General features: G+C 40.9%; 2 protein-coding genes and 1 long non-coding RNA gene across 4 annotated transcripts; 2 read left to right on the top strand and 1 right to left on the bottom strand.

Moving 5' to 3' along the window:
- The first annotated feature begins 343 nt into the window (after positions 1–343).
- On the top strand, positions 344–6316 carry CDC2 (cell division control 2). Of its 2 annotated transcripts, none has more exons than XM_086509098.1 (8): positions 344–529; positions 1001–1185; positions 1335–1455; positions 2542–2715; positions 2804–2967; positions 3049–3203; positions 5709–5762; positions 5836–6316. In XM_086509098.1, exons 1-7 carry the CDS (start codon positions 521–523, stop codon positions 5750–5752), a joined length of 852 nt encoding a protein of 283 aa, XP_086365224.1. In that variant the 5' UTR covers positions 344–520; the 3' UTR covers positions 5753–5762; positions 5836–6316. The 2 variants fall into 2 exon arrangements, with proteins under 2 accessions (XP_086365224.1, XP_086365223.1); XM_086509097.1 differs by having other exon boundaries at positions 345–529; positions 3049–3136.
- Positions 3210–3737, top strand: LOC147461597 (uncharacterized). Its single transcript, XR_015187623.1, has 2 exons — positions 3210–3489; positions 3574–3737. It is a non-coding gene; the product is annotated as an uncharacterized LOC147461597 (long non-coding RNA).
- Positions 6317–10246: 3930 nt separating the features above from the next.
- LOC147461595 (tubulin alpha-1 chain-like) lies at positions 10247–12241 on the bottom strand. The gene is made up of 4 exons (XM_086509096.1): positions 12032–12241; positions 11683–11917; positions 11155–11525; positions 10247–11043 (listed from the first exon to the last, which is right to left on the bottom strand). The coding sequence occupies exons 1-4, from the start codon at positions 12122–12124 to the stop codon at positions 10387–10389; spliced, it is 1356 nt and encodes a 451-aa protein (XP_086365222.1). The 5' UTR covers positions 12125–12241; the 3' UTR covers positions 10247–10386.
- Positions 12242–23295: the final 11054 nt, after the last annotated feature.

Genomic DNA, 23295 nt, shown 5'->3' with positions numbered 1-23295 from the left:
GACTAGGGCAACACGAAGAGATACATTTTATGTAGTAATATCGCGAAGCTCTCAATGAACTCATGAGGGTGAAGGGGTTAGCACAATCTCTCAAGTTTCATGCAGATCCGATTTCAAGAGACTGCGTGATAATTGTGCTCCAGATTTAGCGGAGCAAGAAAGAATCTGTAAAGATTCTACCTAGTCAACATGTCTAAATTGCAAATGTAAGAAGAAGAACATACGACAAACGATGTAGAATGGTATTATTGCATATTTAACAATTGGAAAGCTTCATCGAGTCGGCGAATGAGCATGGGACACGTGTGTATTTTTATTTTATTGGTGCGATGCTTGCTTAGAGCATTTTTCGCGGTTTCTTCACCCTTGGCCCTGCTGCTTCACTCAACTTGGGTCTTGACTCTGGAGCTTGGCAGAGCCTTCGGATATGGCGTCCTCCTGCTTCTCTGCGGAGCTTTAGTCACCTCGTATGTCGCTATTCTGAAGCCGCCGTTCCCTACCTGTTCCTCGAGCGCTCTGGATGGAACAGGTGAGCTGTGCTTCTTCTCCTTCTCTCCAGTCTCCTTGTTTTGGATCTACGTCCACTACCCCTTGCTCTGGCAAAATCTGATTGAAAATGCCTCTTTTGATTGCTTTTCCCCTCCAATTCCGGTTTTGAGGCAATGTTCCGAGCATTTTGTGCTCAAATGCGATGCTCTTCTCCATTGCTCTCAGATGTACCGTGACTTGCTGCATTTCTTCGCTCCTGCTTTATGTTGTAGCTAGTCTCTGTTTTGAAGACAAGTTTGCTCAAGAAACAAGATTCAGAATGGTTCTATGAGAACGAGCCTTTTGGAACTCAAATGTCAGAATGTGCCTTGGAAATCCATCATTTTTACTTTCTTTTCTTTCTACAAGCTAATGCTGCACTTGCCTTTCTGCTTTCTGTTATTACTGTTTTCCTCATCTTTCGATTGACACTGATGGCTGCTCTTGTTTGCATCTAATTTTGAAACAACAGTACCAAAAGGTTGAGAAGATAGGAGAAGGCACATATGGTGTTGTTTACAAGGCAAAGGACAAAGTAACAAATGAGACAATTGCCTTGAAGAAGATCCGCTTAGAGCAAGAGGATGAAGGAGTACCAAGCACAGCCATCCGGGAGATATCTTTGTTGAAAGAAATGCAGCATGGCAACATTGTAAGGTAGGTTGTTTTTTGTCAAGGGTCCTTGTACTCCATTGTAATGGAAGTATCAGCGTATTCTGAGAAACCTGTGGTTTTGAAATTTCCTTGTGCACTGGTGCCTCTTCAAGGAATGTGGTGAGCTGAAAGCTGGTTTTTATTTAATGCAGGTTGCAAGATGTTGTGCACAGTGAGAAGCGACTGTATCTGGTCTTCGAATATCTAGATTTGGATTTGAAGAAATACATGGACACGAGTCCAGAGTTTGCGAAGGATTCACGCTTAATAAAAGTATGGTGAGCTTCAGGTCCTTGTTTTATGAATTGCATGATGTGATTACTTATGGCTGGCAGATGACTTGCCTGTGAGATTGGACTAAACTGAGATTTATGTCTTGGTCACATTGTTGGTAATTTCTTTGCGAAGCACTGTTGCATTGGTTTTTCTGAACCACTGATGAAAACAGATTTAGCGTTCTTGACCGTTTGAGTTTGGCCTGAATGCTGCAAACATTAGCAAGTTACTCCAGTGTCATGTGCTGGCAGGTGGTGCTCACAGAACAGTTGTTTTGTAGACAGTTTCATGGTATTGTTTCAATGCTGTCCTTTAAATTATAAAGAAGAACATCAAGCTGGATGTTCAAGACATAGAAGGTAAGGGGTTTTCTCTAGAATCGTGCATTTATTGCACAGCTTAGAACTAAACAGGAAATATAGTACTGTGGCATTCATCAAATTTGTCAGATGGGCAGTAAAGCCCATAATCCATATAACCAATGTGATACCTAGAATGCAATGCAGGTGGCTTTAATGCCAATCAATCACGAATTATTCTGCATAATCTGCTCTCTCTTGACTCTCAGCTTGTATATGTTTGTTGCAAGGTAGTGCGTGCCATTTTCCTTCACTTTCACAGTGCAGTCACAAGTCTTGATTTCTACGCGTTACTTTGTGGCAGGAGTTCAATTTTCAGTGATCATGTTGGTAGACATATAGTCCTCTGCCTTGACGTCTGGGTCCTTTTTTACATCCATGGGATTGCATCTTTAAAGCCATTCAAAGTTTGTAGAATGCCGCTGTATCTGATTAATAATCATGTTGGGTACTCAAGCAAGCTTATTCTTACTGTATTCAACATTGTTACTGTGCTGTTTCTAGGGACGATTATAGTTGCTATTTTAATATTTTCAGGCAGTCCGGACAGCTGTGACTGCAATTCTGTAGCGCAAGCTTAAAAGATTCTTTGTCATATGAACCATAAATGTCCTTTGCATAATCAGTCATGCCATCCTATGAGATAGAAACTTTTTGTAATAAAGCTGATGGCGATAGCATCGTGTCTCTGACCTTTCTCTGGTTGTGCTTCATTTCTTAACAGACGTATCTATACCAGATACTCCGAGGCATTGCCTATTGCCATTCTCACAGGGTCTTGCATCGAGACCTGAAGCCACAGAATTTGCTGATAGACAGGCGCACAAATGCTTTGAAATTGGCTGACTTTGGATTGGCAAGGGCATTTGGGATTCCAGTCAGAACCTTCACTCATGAGGTTGGTTTATCTTGAATGCATGATGAGGTTTGTTTCTAGAGGAAATCAAGTGAATATTAGAAGGTTGTTGATGCTGGGCGACCTGTAGGTGGTGACATTATGGTACCGTGCTCCAGAGATCTTACTAGGTTCTCGTCACTACTCAACACCTGTTGACGTTTGGTCAGTGGGCTGTATCTTTGCAGAGATGGTAAATCAGCGTCCCCTTTTCCCTGGGGATTCAGAGATTGACGAACTATTTAAGATCTTCAGGTGAAGTAAGATAAGTTTTTGAGTACTGCTTCTTAGTCTCCTGAGAACCACATAATTGACCGACAATATTGAATCATGCAGAGTGCTTGGTACTCCAAATGAGGAAGTCTGGCCTGGGGTAACAACACTACCAGATTTCAAGTCAGCATTTCCTAAGTGGCCCTCAAAGGTCTTTTTTTTCATCTGTTTGAAGCAGTCAGTTTTAGGGCAGTCCTTCCAGTTATCGGCGTCTTTCAGTATGTTTCTTTGTCATAGTAGTTGTCTTCGAATCAAAGATTGTCAAAGTTTGTTTTACATTAGTAGAGTTCTTGCACGAAAGCTATTGATAGTAGAGAGGCTGTACCTTAGCATGTTCTATAGACCACTCATCACTTTTCACTGGATGTCTTTTGCAAGTGGGGATGAGCTAATAGCAGACCCAAAATGTGTTATCTTCAATTCTTCTCAGAAAGTACAGGTAGGCCAGTAGCGTAAGGCTGTAGCCTCGCTTTCACAAGAAGAGGCTGTTTGAGTTAAGAGCAGGTTGGCTTTCATTTGGAAGTACAGTCTTGGGTCTGCATCTGTGTGTCTTTGTCCAAATATTTTTTTGAATATCCCCTGTTGCAGAAAAGTACTGATGTTTGTCCCAAGAGTTTCATCAGAGGGTGGTTCACAGATATCTTTGTGTTGAGGTAGGCTTGTGTGTGTGTGTGTGTGTGTGTGTGTGTGAGAGAGAGAGAGAGAGAGAGAGAGAGAGAGAGAGAGAGAGAAGAAAAAGAGAGTTTTAACACCGTAGGAAACTATCCAAGAGACCTTAAAGATCTATCTGACAAGGAGAGTTGAACTCAAGACCTGTTATTCAAGAGGGAAATGGCATAACCAATCTACCACATTTGGGTGATAGAAAGGTTGTACCATTTTTCTCTTTTTATTAGCACACGCACCCACACTCAAGAAGAAGAGAGTTTTCACGTCGTAGGAAACTATCTCAAGAGACCTTAAAGATCTATCCGATGAGAAGAGTTGAACTCAAGACCTATTATGAGAGAGAGAGAGAGTATGAGAGAGAGAGACAGAGAGAGAGAGAGAGAGAGAGAGAGAGAGAGAAATGTAGACCAAAATGATCTATGAGACCAAAAGGTTACATGTGGTGAATCTAATACCAGGTCTGGGTACAAAAAGTACAAAGAGCTGAAAAGAAAAGAAAATAGTGGGTAGGGGTGGGGTGAAAGCTGATACAAGGGGAATACAAAGGGGTGAGCTGATACAGTGGAGCTCTCTCACAGTCGAGGCATCATATACATATACATCAGTATCCAAAAGGCTATAGAGATTCAATGTCCTCCAAGGTAGGCACTCTGTCGGGACGGCTCCTATGTCGCGTCAGTATGGTATGGATCCTCTATCGTAGTCTGCATCGATGTCGAGAGGGCCTTTTCATTCGTGGGCGACGGGACCGCCCCAACTGTATCGCCCGATCAAGTAGTATGCCTCTGGTGGCTCTGGTGTTGTTATGCTGTTGGGGCTGCTCGGACTCCTCTGTCTGTGACTGAAAGAAATCTGTAATCTTCCGCTGTTGCTGGATCTCTCTCATTGTGCCCCTCTTCAAGAGGTCCTCTCTATGTTTGCGAATCTCCATTAAGTATAATCCGAGGCATCTCTGATCCTGGTATCTCATGACTCTAGAAAGTGGCCCAAAACCCTCTCAGAATAAATAGTGAAAGCGGCCTTGTATCTCATAGTATACTGGACTGTGACATATGTAATGTAGCTTTGTCTCTGGCTCTATCTGACACACCTGACAAATCCTGGACTCAGCGGGTACTCCTCTAAATCTTCCTGTCTCAATCTCTAGCTGATGTGAGGATGTGCGTATCTGACCAATAGCACATCGGATCCCGTGGGATAGATGAGTGTCCATGTATCCTGGTCTGATCACAAAACCATCCTCCGTGAGTTGGAGAAGATGCTCTCTATAGAAAGTCATCTTCGTACCTAGCTCATGTGTAGGTTGTATCCATGTCCTCTTCGTATCCAGCTGAATCAAGTCTTGTCTGATGAGCCTAGTAATCTCTGCCCTAGTAAGGGAGATGGAGGGTGCATCAAGAGAGTACTGAAATGGGGGTGGCCGATCCATACTATAGCCATGTAACTGAAACCAAGATGCCATCTCTACATACCAACATGATCTATCTCCCTGCAATGCCAGCTGTCGCAAAGATTCTAGTGCTAATCGAGCATATCTGTCTCTAGGGAGAGCTTAAGTGCCATGCATAACTGAAACTGATCAAGTGAGTGCCTCCACTACCAATGGAGGAGCAGCGAGCGCCGCCCTAACTATGTCTTGTGGTACTGAGGCCTTGGCCCTAATCATCCAAGAAATCATAGACACCAAGGGCTTCTCCATACATCTCCAGAGAGAGAGCATATATGTTTCTACCATTGTTTGTTGGCCATAGATAAGGTAAAGTGGGGATGTGTAGTGTTTAGTTAGTTGAAAGCCTGATGGAGTCTATAACTTGCACTTTTCTCTATAGGTGAATTGGGCTTTTTCTTGATTCCTCCTAGATTTATCTAGGTGTATATAGGGGAGTAGAAGGTGCCTCTTTGGCTATATTAGTTGCTATTTCTAGTCAAAACCTGGGTCGAGCAGCAATATGCAGCTATTGATTTGTGTTGTGTTGTTCAGAAAATGGGCACAGTAGCTTCAGCCTTTGTTGTGTATGGATGTCATTAGCTCACTGGATTGTGTTTTCTGGCAGGACCTAGCCACAATTGTTCCAGGCTTGGACCCTGCTGGGATTGACTTGCTAGGGGTATGTGATTTATTGGGTCGTCTAAAGATCTATATCATATTGGACACTTATTCTCTGTTTTTCCTGTTTTCAGAAAATGCTGTGCCTGGATCCAAGCCGGCGCATTACAGCTCGGACTGCGCTGGGGCATGAATACTTCAAAGACCTGGGCCTTGTTCCATGAGGGTTGTCTTTACTTCTCCTTGTAATATACTAATTGCTTTTTGGCTAATGCATATTATCTGCAGCAGCATTCGGTTCTCTGGAAATTTGGGAGCAGTCCTCTTGTTGCTTCGTGAATGCTTCTGTTTTTGCTAGAGTGATTGCACTCATTTACTGGCTTGGATGAAGGATGAGATGCTGCTATCTTAAGGAGTAGCTCTGTTGTTTGGTCAAAGTTCAGATGTATGGCGTTATAAAGCCCTTGTATGTGTTTTACTGCCGCCATCAGAGCTAATTTTGTATCAGAACATAAGAAAGACGGCTCCTCCTTCTTGATTTTGGTCATTTTATTGAGCTCATTGTCACAGTTTAGCCCACAGGCAAGGGTTGGAATACATTTTCTTGTTATTATTTGGATGAGTATTATTAGGGCTTTCCTTTAGAAGTGCTGTCATGTACGAAATGGCAAGTCTGGCCTAGGAAATTTGTTGTGGTCCTTACCATGTATACAAGCAAGGGCTCAAAGTGATCTTGAGGAAAGCTTTCAATAGCTGGACTACCTTGAAGCACAATGGCATGGCATCAGGAGAAGATCTGAGCGCTTGAGTTCCCAGTTGCCAATGGAAGGTGATTGCTGAACTTGGAATGCGATATGCACCTGAAGGTGAGTGAGGAGGTCAAGTGCTTGGTGGGGGTGGGTCCCCAGCCTGCACAGCCCAGGCCTACTTGCCCTAGACCTAGCTTTATCAGTGCTCATCCTTGTTTTTCAATCATGCAGAATTTACATCTTTGTGAGGTGCTTAGATATGTCAGTGAGATAGGCTAAACTCTGGCCTCATCAACTCTTCATATATAATTGTCTTCGGGAGCCAGGGCCTTCTGCATCCTTTGAGCAATTGGAGGCTTTTCACTGAGCTGAAGTTTCTGTAGTGGATGATATTCCACCCCAGAGATCTTGTAGTGAGCAAGGGTTGAAAATGGCTTACTACGGAAGGAGTAAAATATGCTAATGTGGTAGCAAACACCAGCAATTTTATAGATAATAATAATAATGTGTGCGTTCTCAGGCACATGAAAGAATCATTTGCCTAAAAGCATGGTGCGCTAGTGTAGACGCCCACCTCTCAGCAAGCAATAGTGGGCAGCTGTAATATTGAGTGTGTAGAGTTCTCATGGTAAAGAGTATCCATTGAGTGTACATACGTGAAAGTAGCCTCAATGGTCTAATCACTGTAGCAACACTACAAGAGGGTATGTTTTGTTCTTTTGTGCTTGGCAGGTAACAATGTTTTGCTTAGCACACTTCTAGTTGAGGGAAAGCATAGATTTGTTCATCTCAATTTTCTACTGAGTGCATCTGCAATTGTCAAAATCCTTCACTTTTGAATCTTGAAAATCCATTGAAGCTTTGCAAGATGAAACTTATTATCCAGTTGTGATTTAAAGGAGTAGGTCTAGTATTGGTAGATGCCCATCTACACATGAATGCCAGGAGAATATATATTGCAGCATTAAGGGAACTTCATTGATGTGCTTTCGTGCCATGAATTAATACACATGCATCCATTGTGTAAACCACACCAACCTGATAGTCGTGTTAACCATTGCAGCTGCATACAACAATGTGTGTTTTCACCTTTAGAGGTGTAGTTCAAGAATGAAATCAAACCAACAGGTCCATAAACTTTATTCTTTATTGTATAGGATTAGGAACTTTGCTCCTTCTAGATCAGATAAAATCGCAAGATACCTGCATAAGCATCAATTACTAAATTTCCCATAACACTCATTGTCATTGACTGGCTATGCATTACAAAAAAGGTCTAAATCATCATGATGTTTGTGATGAACGTAGTGCACTCTCCCACCAAGAACAAGCCATGATTTTGTCAATAAATATACTCACTTCCCTTGTGTATACCATAGTTGGAGTCCACCAGTCTTTGAAACTAAGCAACTTGATGTGCATCAAGACATTGCACGCTTCTTGATTTGTGCCCTTGGCCTAGGGTTGCCAATTCTTTGCCCTTTTGTTCATCAATTAAATTGTCTGCGACTTCCGGTGATGGTCATTGAGCTCTCAGTTGAGTCTTCCACGTCACACTTCCTACTTTTTTCTAGGTGGCATTACCGAATTGTCCATGACAACTTTCCACAGTATCAAGGCTGCGGCTTCCAAAGCTGGTGGAGAGGAGGGATATGGGATTCATTGAATTTATCTTTTCATATTTATTGAATTATTTGAGCTCATTGACAATAAGTGGCAATTTTTCCTTATGGTTCCTCCCCTATTCAACATTTGTAATAGCATTTTGTACATATCAAGTAAACAATCTCTTCCATGTTAAGCTTACCTTAATGAAGAACTAGATCCAAAATTAATAGAAGCCCTCAAATACATGCTAGAAGCAAAGGGAAAAGTAAAAGAGATCTCAAAGGATAATTAAATAAATTAAGGTTGAATATGAAATTTAAGTCCAAATTCACTTAGATTGTACAAAAGACAGTGTTGAATAGTGAAATCGGTGGAGGTTAGCCTCCCTATCAAAAGACTTGTTGGGGTCAAAAGTTTTGTAGCAACCTAATGTTGAGAATAAAATTGGCATGGCTTGTCCTCTATTGAGTCAATAGATCTCATGATAATGAGATGTGAACTTCATGATGGTAGATGTGAAAAACATGGAACTAGTGTAGTGATGATTATGTAAGTTTTTGTTTTGTTTTGTTTTTGGAGTCTGGTAGGGCACGCCCAACCGCTCCCCTCATACACCAAAAAAGTATACAAGAACGACCAGGACTATACACCCAAAAACCAAAGGCAGACGCTTTTGTCACTAGTTTCCTCGACTACGAGAGTCCAGAATTATCTACACTCTTAGGGCCATGACTAATCCCTTGAGAGACTCATTTCACCAACTTGATTTGGGCGTGATAGCGATCAAGTACCTCAGTTCAAAGGCCCAGGTACTACAAGACTTGCTTTGGTCTTCCCTTTGGAGTTGCCTCCTCTGGTTAACTTATAGCTCATCTCACTAATCGGCCTTTGAAACCCGACGGTTTTCCTGTAGGAAATGCCATACCCGCTTGGAAGGGCATCAATATCACCTTCCTCATGTGCACATTTAATAGCCTAATATGGTCATTAACATCTTTTCTTCAAGTAATCAAACCTAGTGTTTGTCCTCATCACAACTCAACATCATTGATCAAAATGGGCTATTTTGGAGACAACTTGACTGGCTTCATACATAAGATGCCTTCAAAGCATACGACATCTTATGCCCTTCCCCTTTATTCAAATTAGTTTCATCATGGAAGTCACCTTCTAAGTCGGTAATTCACATGAATGGTACATTAATCAACCATGATCAACAAACAATAGTCACAATGAACAAATGGTCACAATACCTGTGTACTACACGAAGCACCTGTGTACTATAAATAGTCACAAATAGGCACGAGTGGCGTACAGCAACAAGAGTTTAGCTAAATGTGAGATTTACGAGGGTTCAATTCTCAATATAACTAGACTTTTACTTGGGTAAATTCTACACAATCTATTGTAGTAATGCTGTGATGGTCAAACTACTCTTAAGATTTTTTATTAATGAGTTTTACATTATTGAAAATGTTAGCATTTGGATACGTGACATGCACTGAAAGTATAAATGTCCTTGAATAGAATCCAATTGTGATTACAGTATAGATATTATATTCCATGTCCTCATTTGCATCTTCAATCAAGAGCCACTAAGCATACTATCCAATGATAGATACATCCACGATTTCTTGTTCTACGAGAGCAAAGATACTCTAACGTGAGGTAACATCTTACTTGATATTGTGGAGGAATGTGGAATTGACATGTTTGATAAAAGTGTGTGTCCTGTGATGCATCTAACTGTGCATCCACATGATGGACTTCAGCAACATTTTAAAACAATTGTTCAATTTCTTGTAACTTCACTTGGATAATAGAAATTGTGATTGAAATAACCTTAGAAAGGCATTAACATATCAAAAAGCATCTTGCAAAATGAAAGTTGGATGTGTTTTATGTTCAAACAATGGATAACTTGAAAATTTTTGCTTTACAATATTCATGTTTGATTATGGCAGCCCTTACTCTCCACATACACCAAAGACATTCTATTGTCTTGCTTGAAAATTTATCATTGTGATGGTACAAAAGCACAATAAACACAGGCATCACTCTACCATTTGCTCACAACAATCCACGTCGCAAATGGTTCACTCTCAAAGACCAAGTTAAATGAGCAAGAAACCTCAAATATCAATCAGATGAGTGTTGAACTCAAGACCTGACAATAATGCGAGTAAGGTAAAGAAATCAAGAACCAAAATTTCAATCATCAAGAGATTGATGTCACTGAGGTGCTACCATTACAAAAAAAAAACTTGAAACATGGAATAAAATAACATAGTAAAAAGCTGTTTACTGTTGCTGCCACATGTTGAAGTACTAATATTCATCTCCTTCATCACCATCATCACCCTCTGCAGACTCAGCTCCCACCTCTTCATAGTCCTTCTCAAGGGCAGCAAGGTCCTCTCGGGCTTCAGAAAACTCACCTTCCTCCATACCCTCACCCACATACCAATGTACAAATGCACGCTTGGAATACATGAGGTCAAACTTGATATCAATTCGAGAGAAGACCTCAGCAACACTGGTTGAGTTAGAGATCATACAGACAGCTCTCTGCACTTTGGCCAAATCTCCTCCTGGCACCACAGTAGGAGGCTGATAGTTAATCCCACACTTGAATCCTGTTGGGCACCAGTCCACGAACTGAATCGTCCTCTTTGTCTTGATCGTTGCCACAGCTGCGTTCACATCTTTGGGCACAACATCACCCCTATACATCATACAGCATGCCATATACTTCCCATGCCTTGGATCACACTTTGCCATCATCGAGGATGGCTCAAACGCGCTGTTGGTTATTTCAGCAACAGATAATTGCTCATGATATGCCTTCACAGCAGATATTACCGGTGCATAGGATGAAAGCATGAAATGAATTCTAGGATATGGAACCAGATTGGTCTGGAACTCTGTAACATCCACATTGAGAGCACCATCAAATCGAAGTGAAGCGGTCAGTGAGGAGATGACCTGTGACACAGAAAAGTCTAATTATGCAAGAACTTTTTTACGTATCCACACAGAATACCCCAATGCCTGCCAAATAGAACAAATGCATTCCAGATTAACCAAAGATTATACCTGAGATACAAGGCGATTAAGGTTTGTATAAGTTGGCCTTTCAATGTCCAGAGAACGACGGCATATGTCATATATGGCCTCGTTATCCAAGAGAATGGATACATCGGTGTGCTCCAGCAGAGAATGGGTAGAAAGAACACTGTTGTATGGCTCAACAACAGATGTGGATACTTGAGGAGAAGGGTACACAGTGAACCCTAACTTGCTTTTCTTTCCATAATCAACAGACAAACGCTCAAGCAGAAGAGATCCAAGACCAGATCCAGTACCACCACCCACAGCATGAAACACAAGAAATCCTTGCAGTCCAGTGCAATTGTCAGCAAGCTTGCGGATACGATCCAAGCAGAGGTCCACAACCTCCTTCCCAACTACAACTCCAAAAACCTCCACTCAGTCAAACAGCGTCTTGATGGCACATAGCAGCTATAGCAGAGGTATGCAATCTATCACAATTCCAAATAGCTCCCACCCTCAGTTATGTACATGGCAATAAAGAAAACAAAACTTCCCAGAAGAACGACCTACTTGTGTAATGGCCTCTCGCAAAATTGTTGGCAGCATCTTCTTTGCCACTGATTAGCTGCTCCGGGTGAAAGAGCTGCCTGTAGATTCCAGTTCGCACCTCATCTATCACAGTAGGCTCTAGATCGAGGAACATAGCCCGAGGGACATGCTTGCCCGCACCTGTCTCACTGAAAAAGGTGTTGAAGGCATCATCCCCGCCTCCCACTGTCTTGTCGCTTGGCATTTGACCATCAGGCTAGCCATGGCAGAGTAACAGAGGACTATTAGAGGCCACAAAAGATCTCAAATGCAGAGCGCCCCGCAGAGCGGACGATGCCATGCATAAAAATTTCAAGTGCTCGTGAGTTACCTGAATTCCATGCTCCAAGCAGTAGAGCTCCCAACAGGCATTGCCCACCTGGATGCCTGCTTGCCCGATGTGGATGGAGATACACTCTCTCATGGCGCTAGATAGCGAAGGAGAAGAAGCTGACCAGAAGCTTGCGAGAGAGAAAGAGATGTGTTCACAGACGCTAGATCGGGAAGAAGAAGAGGAAGCTTGGGAGAGAAAGAAAGTATCTAGGTCAGACTGACGTGTACAAAGGCCCCCACTTTCGCTGCCAGGCTGGAGCGGCAACTCATCGATTTGAACTGAATAGTTCCCGCCTATTCGTGCAGTTCAAATTTGTTAACGTTCAGGTATCTAATGGAATGTAGACCAAAGTTTGATTCCCAAATATCACTTTAATGTCCAAAGGAGCTGGCCCTCGGGACATTGGTCATGGCTTCGAATGAGGCACGGCGACCCTGATAGCGCTCATGGACATGCTTTGTGAAATGCGAGTGGGAATGCTCGTGCTACTACCAAAAAATATATATTTGTGCCGGCTTCGGAGTCCTATTTCAGGTTGGTTAACCGTTACATATCACCTACCCAAGGCATATGTGGATTCCAACATGGAAAAGATTATTGGTTGCACGAAAAGGAAAATGGACATGAGCAAGCAACCATGGCCCCGTGCTCACGCTCGGTCTGGGGTTGAACTTTTGATAGCAAAGACAAAACGTAGCTCTCTACCAATGCGCTACACAATATTACTGACAAAAAAACTGTGTTTTATAAACTAAAACCGTGTAGTGTGTATAGCCTATGCCCACCCCTCCCCAAAAGGGATGGGCACGCACTAACTCGGTGTGTATCCAACCTTAATGTTATGATGGGTCCAAATTGCTCAGGAAGAAGAGGTGCCAAATATTGTGCTCAGATGTGTTCTCGCCTACATGGCGGTCAAACAAAGCCTTTAGATTTGATCTAGAAAAGAGGGCCAACTAAAGGTTGAGAAGCATCCTCCCCCATCCAAAGGTTTTTGTGGCGAAACTAGGTCTATTTGATGAGGCGAACCAGTTGCAAGCCTACATGTGGCACCACCTCCATGGTTCTTGTTCAGAAGAGGCTATGGAAGCAAATTGTACGAAAGCAACTTCTTTTGCTACAATCAATCAGGGATAGTGTGGCAATTAAACTCGAGCCTTTAGATATGCGATCAAAACATGCTACGAACAACACGGGAGCGTTGGGGAGGGGGGAGAAGGGGGGGATATAGTGCGTCTGAAAACCCCTATTCTTTGTTGTTGCCTAATAAGATTTTGTCGCCATTGAGTTCCTCGATTTGTCCATAATATCTCTATGAACACTTAGCTCGCAGACACTAGCATATGTGTAAACACCCTTAGGTCTAATTCAAATTGCCTAGAAGAAGAAGAAGAAGTGCAAGGGTGTGTCATTGTATTGACATGCTACTAGCTGCCCAAAGATGAGTATACAAATTCTGGACACACAATCATATCAGGCACCCTTTCCTCCTTGGCAACAAGCTTTTGCTTGCTTTTTAATGTCAAACACGAATGAGGCTTGATCTAAGGTTTCCACACTATAAACATCTGATGGTGTTCATCCATAGCTTTTTGTAATACATTGTTGTATACCTAGTGTGAAGAGAAAGACATTGTGGATGGCATTGAAGGAAATTTGAACAAACCCTTAGGGGGAATTCAGACCGTCGAGTAGCATGTACCTTTTGTCATGTTGGCCTGATGAGCAGTAGTGCTTTGAATTGGAGCATGGTCATGCACATCGTAGTTATCATTTTTTATTTGATAACTATGTGTTATTGTGCCATCAACTTGCAACTAAGTCACTCGCATTGTCATGTAACATCTAATGGCCTAGTAACTTGTGTGTAGCGGAAAATAGCATGAACATAGTGAGCATTTCATTATAATAGATTCCTAATGAGAATAACAAGAGTGCTTGGGTGGAGAGAGCAACGAAGAGCATAACACCTAGTTAGATAGCATGAACAATACTTCAAAAGAGAGAGAAATTAAGCTATTGACAACAATTGAGGACCGGATTTACATGGAGCCGGTCCCCCCTCCAAAAGGCTTTGTATTATGGTTTCTCCCATCAAGAGAGACCGTTTAAGCAAAACACTTATAAAACACAACATCAATTCCCTCACGGTCTCAGACCCAAGACCTCACATACCTTCGAAGATGGTGAGAGCTAGCGGGGTATGAGAGTAGATTGAGAGGAAGAAGGAGTAGTCTTACGAGAAAGATGTACATCTCCTCACATAATCACTCATATTAGCATAGCATAGCTTAGTAATTAACATGGTAGAGGAGATGAGCATGCATTGAAGCTTGGCTCTTGGTTGGATTTGCATCACAAAGCCGAGAGTCGTTGGTGTAGGCCTTCCTTCTCACAAGCTTGGAGTAGGTGATAAGCTTTCCATTAAAGCTTGAGAAGGAGAGAGAGAGAGTCTTTTTGCTCCACACATGGACTAGTGTGAGTGTGTATGCAATAATGCCTTGAGAAAATCAGCCCCCTCTCTCTCTTGGTCGACCCCTCTTGCTATTTGCTCATGCTACCACCCCATTGGACCTCTCCAAGCTTAGCCAATAGGATTTGATGAGCATAAGTGATAGCCTTCTGACATGTGTCCCCCTTTTCCCTTTTGTGAGAGCTTTAGGTAATTAATTAATGCAACTAAACTCTCATTGGACCCCTTTGTCTCCTAGCCACTAGGAATCAGGCAAGCCATTGGGCTGTTGAATGCTCATTGGACCCCTTGGGAGACTGTCCAATAGTCTTCTAGAGAGCTTAATTCTTATTGGTTCTTTTATTAAGTGTTTTAAATTAATTAAACTAGATTTACTCTAGCCTAATTCTCATTGGTCCACCTCCATGGCCATCCAATAGGATTAGAGTACACCTTGTGGGCATCTGGGCTAGGGAGCTGACACATGTCCCTCGTTCCCTTTGTGTAAAGGGAGCTTGTGAGTGTGTATGTGTGTGTGTGTGTTTCTCTCTCATCTCCTACTTCTAGGGCTCACCCCCTCCTATGTAGGGATGCATGAAGACTTTTTAAGCACACACAAGCATCCAATTTTCCTAGGCTTTTGACCTTTGGACACAACCTTTGAATTTTGGAACCTTAGCATTTTGGAAGTCTTGATGGGCTGAACCTTCGGGTCTTTTAAGCCCATTGTTGAACCTTGCTCTTTTGCAGATGGCCCCCCCTTTGGATCCCTATTTTCCCTCCTTTGGATCCCTACTATGGCCGATTTGCCAGCTTAACCAATATTCTAGCTTTTTCTCCCCTGGCACTTCCCCATATTAAATGATCATTTTAACATGAGAAAATCATTTAGGAGAATAAGATATTAGTTATTATGACAGTCATGTGTAGAAAAACTATGGATCACGACAACCACAAGGAGCTCAGAAGAGACCAAAACAAGGATGTGTGGGTGTTATCTGCCTACGGAACAAGCATCAACATTAACTTCATTAATTGTCTTAACGTAGGTTCCTTTCCCTCCCACACCAAAAAATTGCATAGTTACAAATGGCCTTGCATATAGTAGAACTATGCCCACCCATCCTCGATGTGTGGCCCTAGCCCAGACATGGTCATCAATCGAAATAGCTATGACTATGCCTCATCACACATAGCCTTAATGGTTCACACTACTTATAATTGGCTTGCTTTCTATGCACACTTGGTAGATGGCTCATGGACCAATATGAAATTGTGTTCTAGCCTAGTCATATTGCCATGGGACGGAAAAGCCAATGCTAGCCAATGAACAAGTCTACAACTATACCATGTGACAAGTCACACACACACACACACACACACACACACACACACACACAGAGAGAGAGAGAGAGAGAGATGTGGGGAGTGGATCCCTGTGCACGAGTGTTGGTAGGAAGGGGGAAGGATAAGAGGAGAGAAGACTCAATTGATGGGGAGACACACAGCTTGGGAGCTTAGTGTGTGTGTCCTTTATTCTTTTATGTATATGGAATAAATACAAGATTAGTAAGTTAGTGATTGTAGGGAGTGTTTGGGTGGTCGACCATGGGGCCTTTACCCAATAATCTCCCACTTAAAAGCCGATGTGGCTGTAAGTGTGGTGACTAAAGCTAGTATGTACAACCATGAAGCATGACAACTTCACCCTTGTACAAATGTGTTCATCCTACACCCATTAACTCGATACAATGTGCAAACGGATCTGTAGCTAGGCTCTTTGTAAGAGCATTTGCTGGGTTATCACCAGTGTGAACCCTGACAAGCTCCAAACGCTTATCCATCAACGCATCCCGAATGAGATGATACCTCACCTCAATGTGTTTCAACTTGGAGTGAAACACGGGATTCCTGGACAAAGCAATGGAACTTTGACTATCACAATGCAAAATTGGAACATGTTGAGTGTCTTAATCTCTCACTAAACGTGCCAACAATATAGCTTCTTGTTGGAATCTGACGCTACAACCTACTCAGCCTCTATAGTGGAAGAAGACGTACAATCTTGGAGAGATGATCTCCAAGAAATGGATCCTCCTACAAATATGAAAATGTAGCTAAATGTAGATCTCCTATTGTCTCTACAACCCGTATACTCTGCATGCATGTAACCAACAATAGATGCATCGTTGTTGTTACCAAAGTGTAAACACTTGTTTGTTGTACCCTTCAAGTATCTGAGGAAGTGTTTCATTGTTATTCAATGCTGCTTGCCAGGATTAGCCATATACTAACCACTCCCATTGTAAATGCAATGTCTAGTCTTGTGGCTACCATAGCATACATAAGATTGCCTACAGTCGAAGAGTATGGTACACTTGCCATTTTTGCTCTCTCAGCATCTGACTTGGGAGAATCTTCCTTACTAAGTTTCAAATATGACGATAGTGGGTACTCACTGCCTTCTCCCCCTACATATTGAAACCTTGTAAGACCTTGTGGATATAGGAATCCTGAGATAATTTTAAAATGCCTTGTTTTTCTATCTTTTTTGATATGCATACAAAGAAAACGATATGCTTTGCCCAAATCCTTCATAGCAAAGCTTTTGTTCCAACATTTGCTTTAATTTGGAAATCTCTTCAATGGACTTTGAGAATGACCAAAGAACCATCGTCAAGTTTCTTTGTATACCAACAATGATCCTCTTGACTCCTATTAAAATCTTGGGACCGCATAAAAGCACCAAACTTTTGATACCAGTGCCTTGAACCCTACTTTAAGCCATAAAGTGCTTTCTTGAGTTTGCATACAAGCTCCTCCCTGTTAGGCTGTTCAAAACTTTCAGGTCGATTCATGTAAAAATCCTCTTCTAGATCCCCGTGAAGAAAAGTTGTCTTCACATCCATTTTGACAAGTTCCATGTCCTCAATAGGTACTAGGACAAGCATTGTACATAGTGTAGTCATCTTGACCATGAGCAAGAAGATTTTATCAAAATAAACTCCCTTTTGAAGCTTGAATCCCTTAGCAACCAATGGAGCAGGATGTGGATCATCAAATGTAAACTTCTTCTTGTAAACCCATTTGCAAGGTAAGGGTTGCTTGCCTTCTGGCAAGTCAACCAAGTCCCATGTCTTATTACTGACATCAAGTTGTACTCAGATTGCATGGCTTGCCCCCACTTGACCTTATCATCCATTTGCATGGCTTCTTTGTAACAAGATGGCTCACCACAGTCAGTCAGCAAGACATAGTCCAACCCTAGTTGAAAGTGTGTAGGTGGATGTCAAGATCTAGTAGATCATCTCAAAGTCTGACAACTACTGTGTGCCTTATCAATCGGGGCACTACTAGTGGAAGGTACATCACTAGGTTTATGAGTTTTCAGAGATTTTGAGGGAATGTCCTCGAATGTGACTTTTCTATAGAACTCAACCTCTTTAATAGGTTTCTTGTGCATCTTTGACTCATTGAAGATAACATGTGAATTGCAAATTACTTTGTGAGATTCCAGGTGCTAGAGACAATATCCCATCTCTCCATTTGTACCATAACCAAGGGAAATTCACTTTTGTGACTTTGGGTCTAGCTTTTTTTGAAGCTCTTTTGGTACATATGCATATGCCTCGCATCCAAAGGCACGCGAATGATCATAATGTGGTTTCTTTCCAGACCATATCTCCTCTAGAATTTGGTAATTCAATGGTGTACTAGGTGACTGATTGATAATATGGAGACTAATGTCAGTACGGCCTCTTCCCAAAAGCCTTGAGTCAGATTTTCCATAGAAAGCATGGTGTGAAACATTCCTATATATGATTCATCCTTTTTGTAGTTCCATTTTGATTATGTGTGTAAAATGTAGTAAGTTGCCTCTTAATACCTCTCTTGCTACAAAATTCTCAAACTCCTTGGAGACGTCTCCATTATCAGTCCTCAAGCTTTGCCATACTTATTTTCTACTGGGTGCTAAGAAATTTTGGAAAGTAGAGAAGACCTAATCTTTATCTTGCAAAGGATAAACCCACACCTTTCTAGTGGTATCGTCTATGAAACTCACAAAATAGCTAGTTTCTCTTAGAAACTTGGTTGGTATAGGACAACAACATAGCTATGGACAGCATTAGTGGCTAGTGCAAACGCTTCCCAGTCAATGTCGATGAGGTAGTCGTAGTTTGTTTATCATAGATGCAATGCTCACACATAGAAAAGTTTGAATAACTTAACACACGATAGTAGCCAATATGAGCTAGTGTTTTCATTCCCTTTTGGCTCATATATGCCACAAGTCAGTAGGCGAAAGCTCAACTACATATATACAATCCTCTTTTACACATGAAAAAAACATAAAGTAAAGTGTTCTATGTATTTAATCTCTAAGAATCACAAGATTTCCCTTTTGAATTGACAACGAACCTTTCCCAAAGTTGCATGTAACCCAAGTTGTCAAGTTGACCAACAAATATCAAACTTTTCGCTAACTTGGGAACATGTTTGACATTCATAACTATGAATTCCGTGCCTAGCTTGATGTTTCCAACACAATGTATTTCAAGCTCATAGGCATCACCAAGCTTCACTTTGCCACTAGTATGTGTATACATGGAGAACCATTCTCTATGAGGTGTCACATGAGAACTGGCTCTAGAATCTATGACCCAATTCTGATCAAAGCTAGTATCTTGTGCAATAAGAGCATCTTGACTAAGATCTACTAAAACATCCGAGGAACTTTGGACCTCAGGCACACTTGCAAATTTGCAATCTTAGGAGACTCTATCCCATTGAGCTCCTCAATCTTAGCTTTACCCTTGTTGTCATTGTCAAACTTCTTGTCTTGAGACTTTTATTATCTCTCTACCATCTGCGATGATCTTTCTTCAAGTGTGCTTTCTTATGGCAATGGTGGCACTCAACATTGCGCAAAGAACCTTTGGATTCACTTCAAGAGTTCCCGCGATCCTTACTTTTGGCACGGTTATGAGTGTGATCTCGTTGACTTTTGCTATTGAAAACATATCACCTGACACCTTGCTTTGCAGCCTCCATTGACTTCCTATGTATCTCGTCTTCGAGTAGATTGGAAACTACCACACCTTAGGCCATCTTGCTCTCAGGTGCAGAGTTTCTAAATGGTGTGCAAAAATATGTTCGATGAAGAGGGTAGAGAGAACATTAAGAAGATGGACCGCACTTCATTGCTAGTCCATGTGATATCAATTGACTAAAAAGTACATTGAATGCATTGAAGTGCTCAAAAATTATTTCACCTTCTTTCATGTGGAGCTCAAAAAGATTCTTTATCAAGTACACTTTGTTATTTGTGCTTTTGCTCTCATAGGTGTTGCATAGCTTATTCCATAACGATTTAGTAACTGCTTCATCCACTATCGTAAAGTACATGCACTCAGCTAAGTGTAAGCGAATAGTGGACCTAGTTTTTTTATCAAGCATCTTCCATTGTGATTCTGTATGGCCATCTCCCTCTGCACACTCAAAGATCGGCTCTAATTGACCTTTTTTGGGTCAGCATATCTTGGATTTCTTGTTTCCATGTAGAGAAATTTGTGTTGTGATTTTTTTGATATTGTAATTTTCTTAAAAGATGCAATGTTTTCAAGACTTTACCACTATGGAGATAAGGTCAAAAGTTATGGCGAGAAAGCTTGGTGAGATTTTGATAGAATCTCCTTTGTAACGAGGGCAAAATATAAAGCCAAAACACTTCTCAAAGACTTGTAAAATGCATAGACAGGCCCACACAAAAAAATTGGCAAAGTGTCCTTTGTTTAGGGAGTGAAAACTCAACCCAAATTATGCATAAAATGCATTAAACCAACTCAAGAGAGTAAATATGGGCATAAACTGTCAATTGTCACTAACAAACGACCGCCATATGTGGCGTCAAGCAAAATATCCAATCAAATACATAACCTATGGCAAGGGTAATGCAATAGGGAACTTCGACAACATGTATATATATGTACACACACACACACACACACACACACACACATATATATATATACACACACACACACACTCTCTCTAGAGAGAGAGAGAGAGCATCTCTGAAACAGAACTCTTGCATACATACATATATCATATGTGTGTGTGTGTGTGTGTGTGTTTCAATAACAATATAACATATCCACCAAAGAATTCTTTCAGATTACAAAAGACACTAGAAACTATGTCAATGAAAAGGAGGTATAATTCCCATTCATAGTACAGGACAATCTTTATACACAAGTGCTGGAATCAAGAGCCAAAAAATATAATAGTCCGCATCTTCAAGCCAAGGAACTTTGAAAACCATAGTTGAGATTTAATTACAATGCCAATGGGTGTTTGAAAATTTATATATAGTGTTCTAGATAAAGAAGATCTTACTAACCAAGGTGAAGACAGAGTTTTGCGTACTAAAGCTACAAGTTTTTGCTTGAAGATGTGATTTTCAAGTATGGCCATGTTAGGAACATTGCTACTAATTGAGGAGAGCTACATGTAGATGAAGCTTGTGAGTTTTTGGCTCGTTTAGGCATCAAACTAGCTCTTACTATAGTTTTAAAGCTTTGGCAAAAGCATGTCAAGGGTGTATTGGTGTTTGGCCTAAACCTCTATCTTTTGCTAGTATAGGCTAATCAATCTACACATAGTCCTATTACATGCTTTATGCCATTTGAGTTTATGTATGGGTAGAAACCTATCGTGCCTATAGAGGAGGCAATTATGTCTTGGACAATTTTGCGATGGGAAATCGGTATATCAATGGAAGATTTCCTTGCTTTACATATTTGTCAACTAGAAAGATGCCAAGAAGGCATTGAGCAAGAAAAAGAAAAGGTCAAGAAGGAATGATTTAGAAAGAACAATTCAACATTTGACTCAATCAATGTAGCATTTGATTAGGATCATAGGTTGAGACCTCGTGCTATAAAAGATGGTGATTGGGTACTTGTCTATGATAGTAACTTGGAAAATAAATATTTTACAATAAACAAAGTGCTCAAGTGGTGGTTCAAACCTTATGTTGTGCTATATATTTATGACAATGGGACATACAAGCTATGTGAACTTAATGGCACTGAGCTTAGAGTGCTTATTGTAGGAAAGAGGACAAATTGTTTAAGAAGCAAGATGGGCATTTGGATTTTGATACTCAAGTATCCAGTCAATTGCTAGAGGATGTTGATATGCATGCATCAAAGGATGCCTTTGATGATGCCTTTAATTATAAAGCTTAAGAGATTGAAGACAATTGGCACATACCAAAAAGTGTACAAGTTTAGAGGGGCTGGATGTCATGTTTCTCCACTCACATTATGGGAAAGAGTTGAAGGTAAAACAATGTAAAGTGTTTTGAAGTGTATGTACTATTTGTGTTGTGATGGGGACACAACTATGGACAAGAGTAGATGAGTATGTATGAAAAATGTGAAATTTTTCGTGATCATTAAAGTGAGTTTTTGATGTCAATGAGCCGGTTTGCTTGAAAGTTACCAAAGTGAAGGTTTATGGGTCAAATATATAAAGTTCAAAGTGAACTTCCGTCTTGTCTTTATGGCTCATTGATCAGAGCTCAGAGAGGGAAGAAATTATGATTATTTTAATGTTTCTCATGGGTCGGGTATACAAGTTTTGGATCAGTGTCAAAAATTTGAAGTTCTTTCTAGGAATGCACGGGCCTCTGGCTGTGGAAGTTTGTGAGGAATTGTAAGAGACGTTGATACGTTGAATATTGGTATTTAAATGCGTGAAAAATTTGAGTGCAACCATGGGAGCTTCACTCTCTTGCACACACATAAATACAAATCCCCTCACTCAAAACAAGACAAAAATGAAAACATCAAAGCTCAATTCATATCTGATCATGGGTAGGATGAAAGGGGTTGATGATGCATTAATGGCGGCTAACCTGTCTGGCCAAAACATGCTACAAATGTCCTTTGAAATTGTAATTTAATGCTCACAATGATATATATATATATATATACATACATACATACATACATATATATATATATATATATATATATATATATATATATATATATATATATATATATATATATATATATATATATATATATATATATATATATATATATTCTACCTAGCAATTGGGACAAGTTGCGTATATAAGTCTTCTTGGTTCATAGCAAACCAAACAGAGGCTCAACTCTTGGAGAAGGACTTCTAAATACTAGGCACAAAGATTGGAAGAAAAAAGAAGAAGAAATCAAGCATGTAACTCTTGCACAAACTTGAGCAAGGTGTGAGGAGTGTGACACACCTTTTTACTATCCAAGCTCTACAAGCTTGATGCTGATTTGATGAAGGATCAATAAGAGATTCCCTTTAACATGTTTCTTTAACCACCATCAATAATGCTTTATTGGTACGAGATGATTATATAGAGTATATATGAGAATTTACAATGCTAAATGGGAGGGCAAGAGTAGTACATGATGATAGTAGTATGAGCTTGGCTTGATAGAGTGGAAGATATTGACTCAATAGAATGAAAGAGCTTGGCTCATTATGATGGAAGAGCTTAACTTGAGAGAGTGGATGAGCTTGGCTTGAGAGATGGAAGGGCTTGGATTGAGAGAGCTTGACTTGATAGATTGGACGAGCTTTAGCTCAAGAGAGCCTGTCTGGATAGGGTGGAGGAGATTAGCTTGAGAGAGCTTGGTTTGATATAATGGAAGTGTGGTTGAGAGGTTAGGGATTAGCTTGATAGAGTGGAAGAGCTTGGCTTGATAGAGTAGAAGTGGCTTGGCTCGATAGAGTGGAAGAGTTT

This window comes from Adiantum capillus-veneris, chromosome 3, assembly GCF_014529385.1.
Source record: "Adiantum capillus-veneris isolate H3 chromosome 3, ASM1452938v2, whole genome shotgun sequence".
Classification (NCBI taxonomy): domain Eukaryota; kingdom Viridiplantae; phylum Streptophyta; class Polypodiopsida; order Polypodiales; family Pteridaceae; genus Adiantum; species Adiantum capillus-veneris.
The sequence above is the reverse complement of the archived record's forward strand: the minus strand, read 5'-3'. Positions and strand labels throughout refer to the sequence as shown.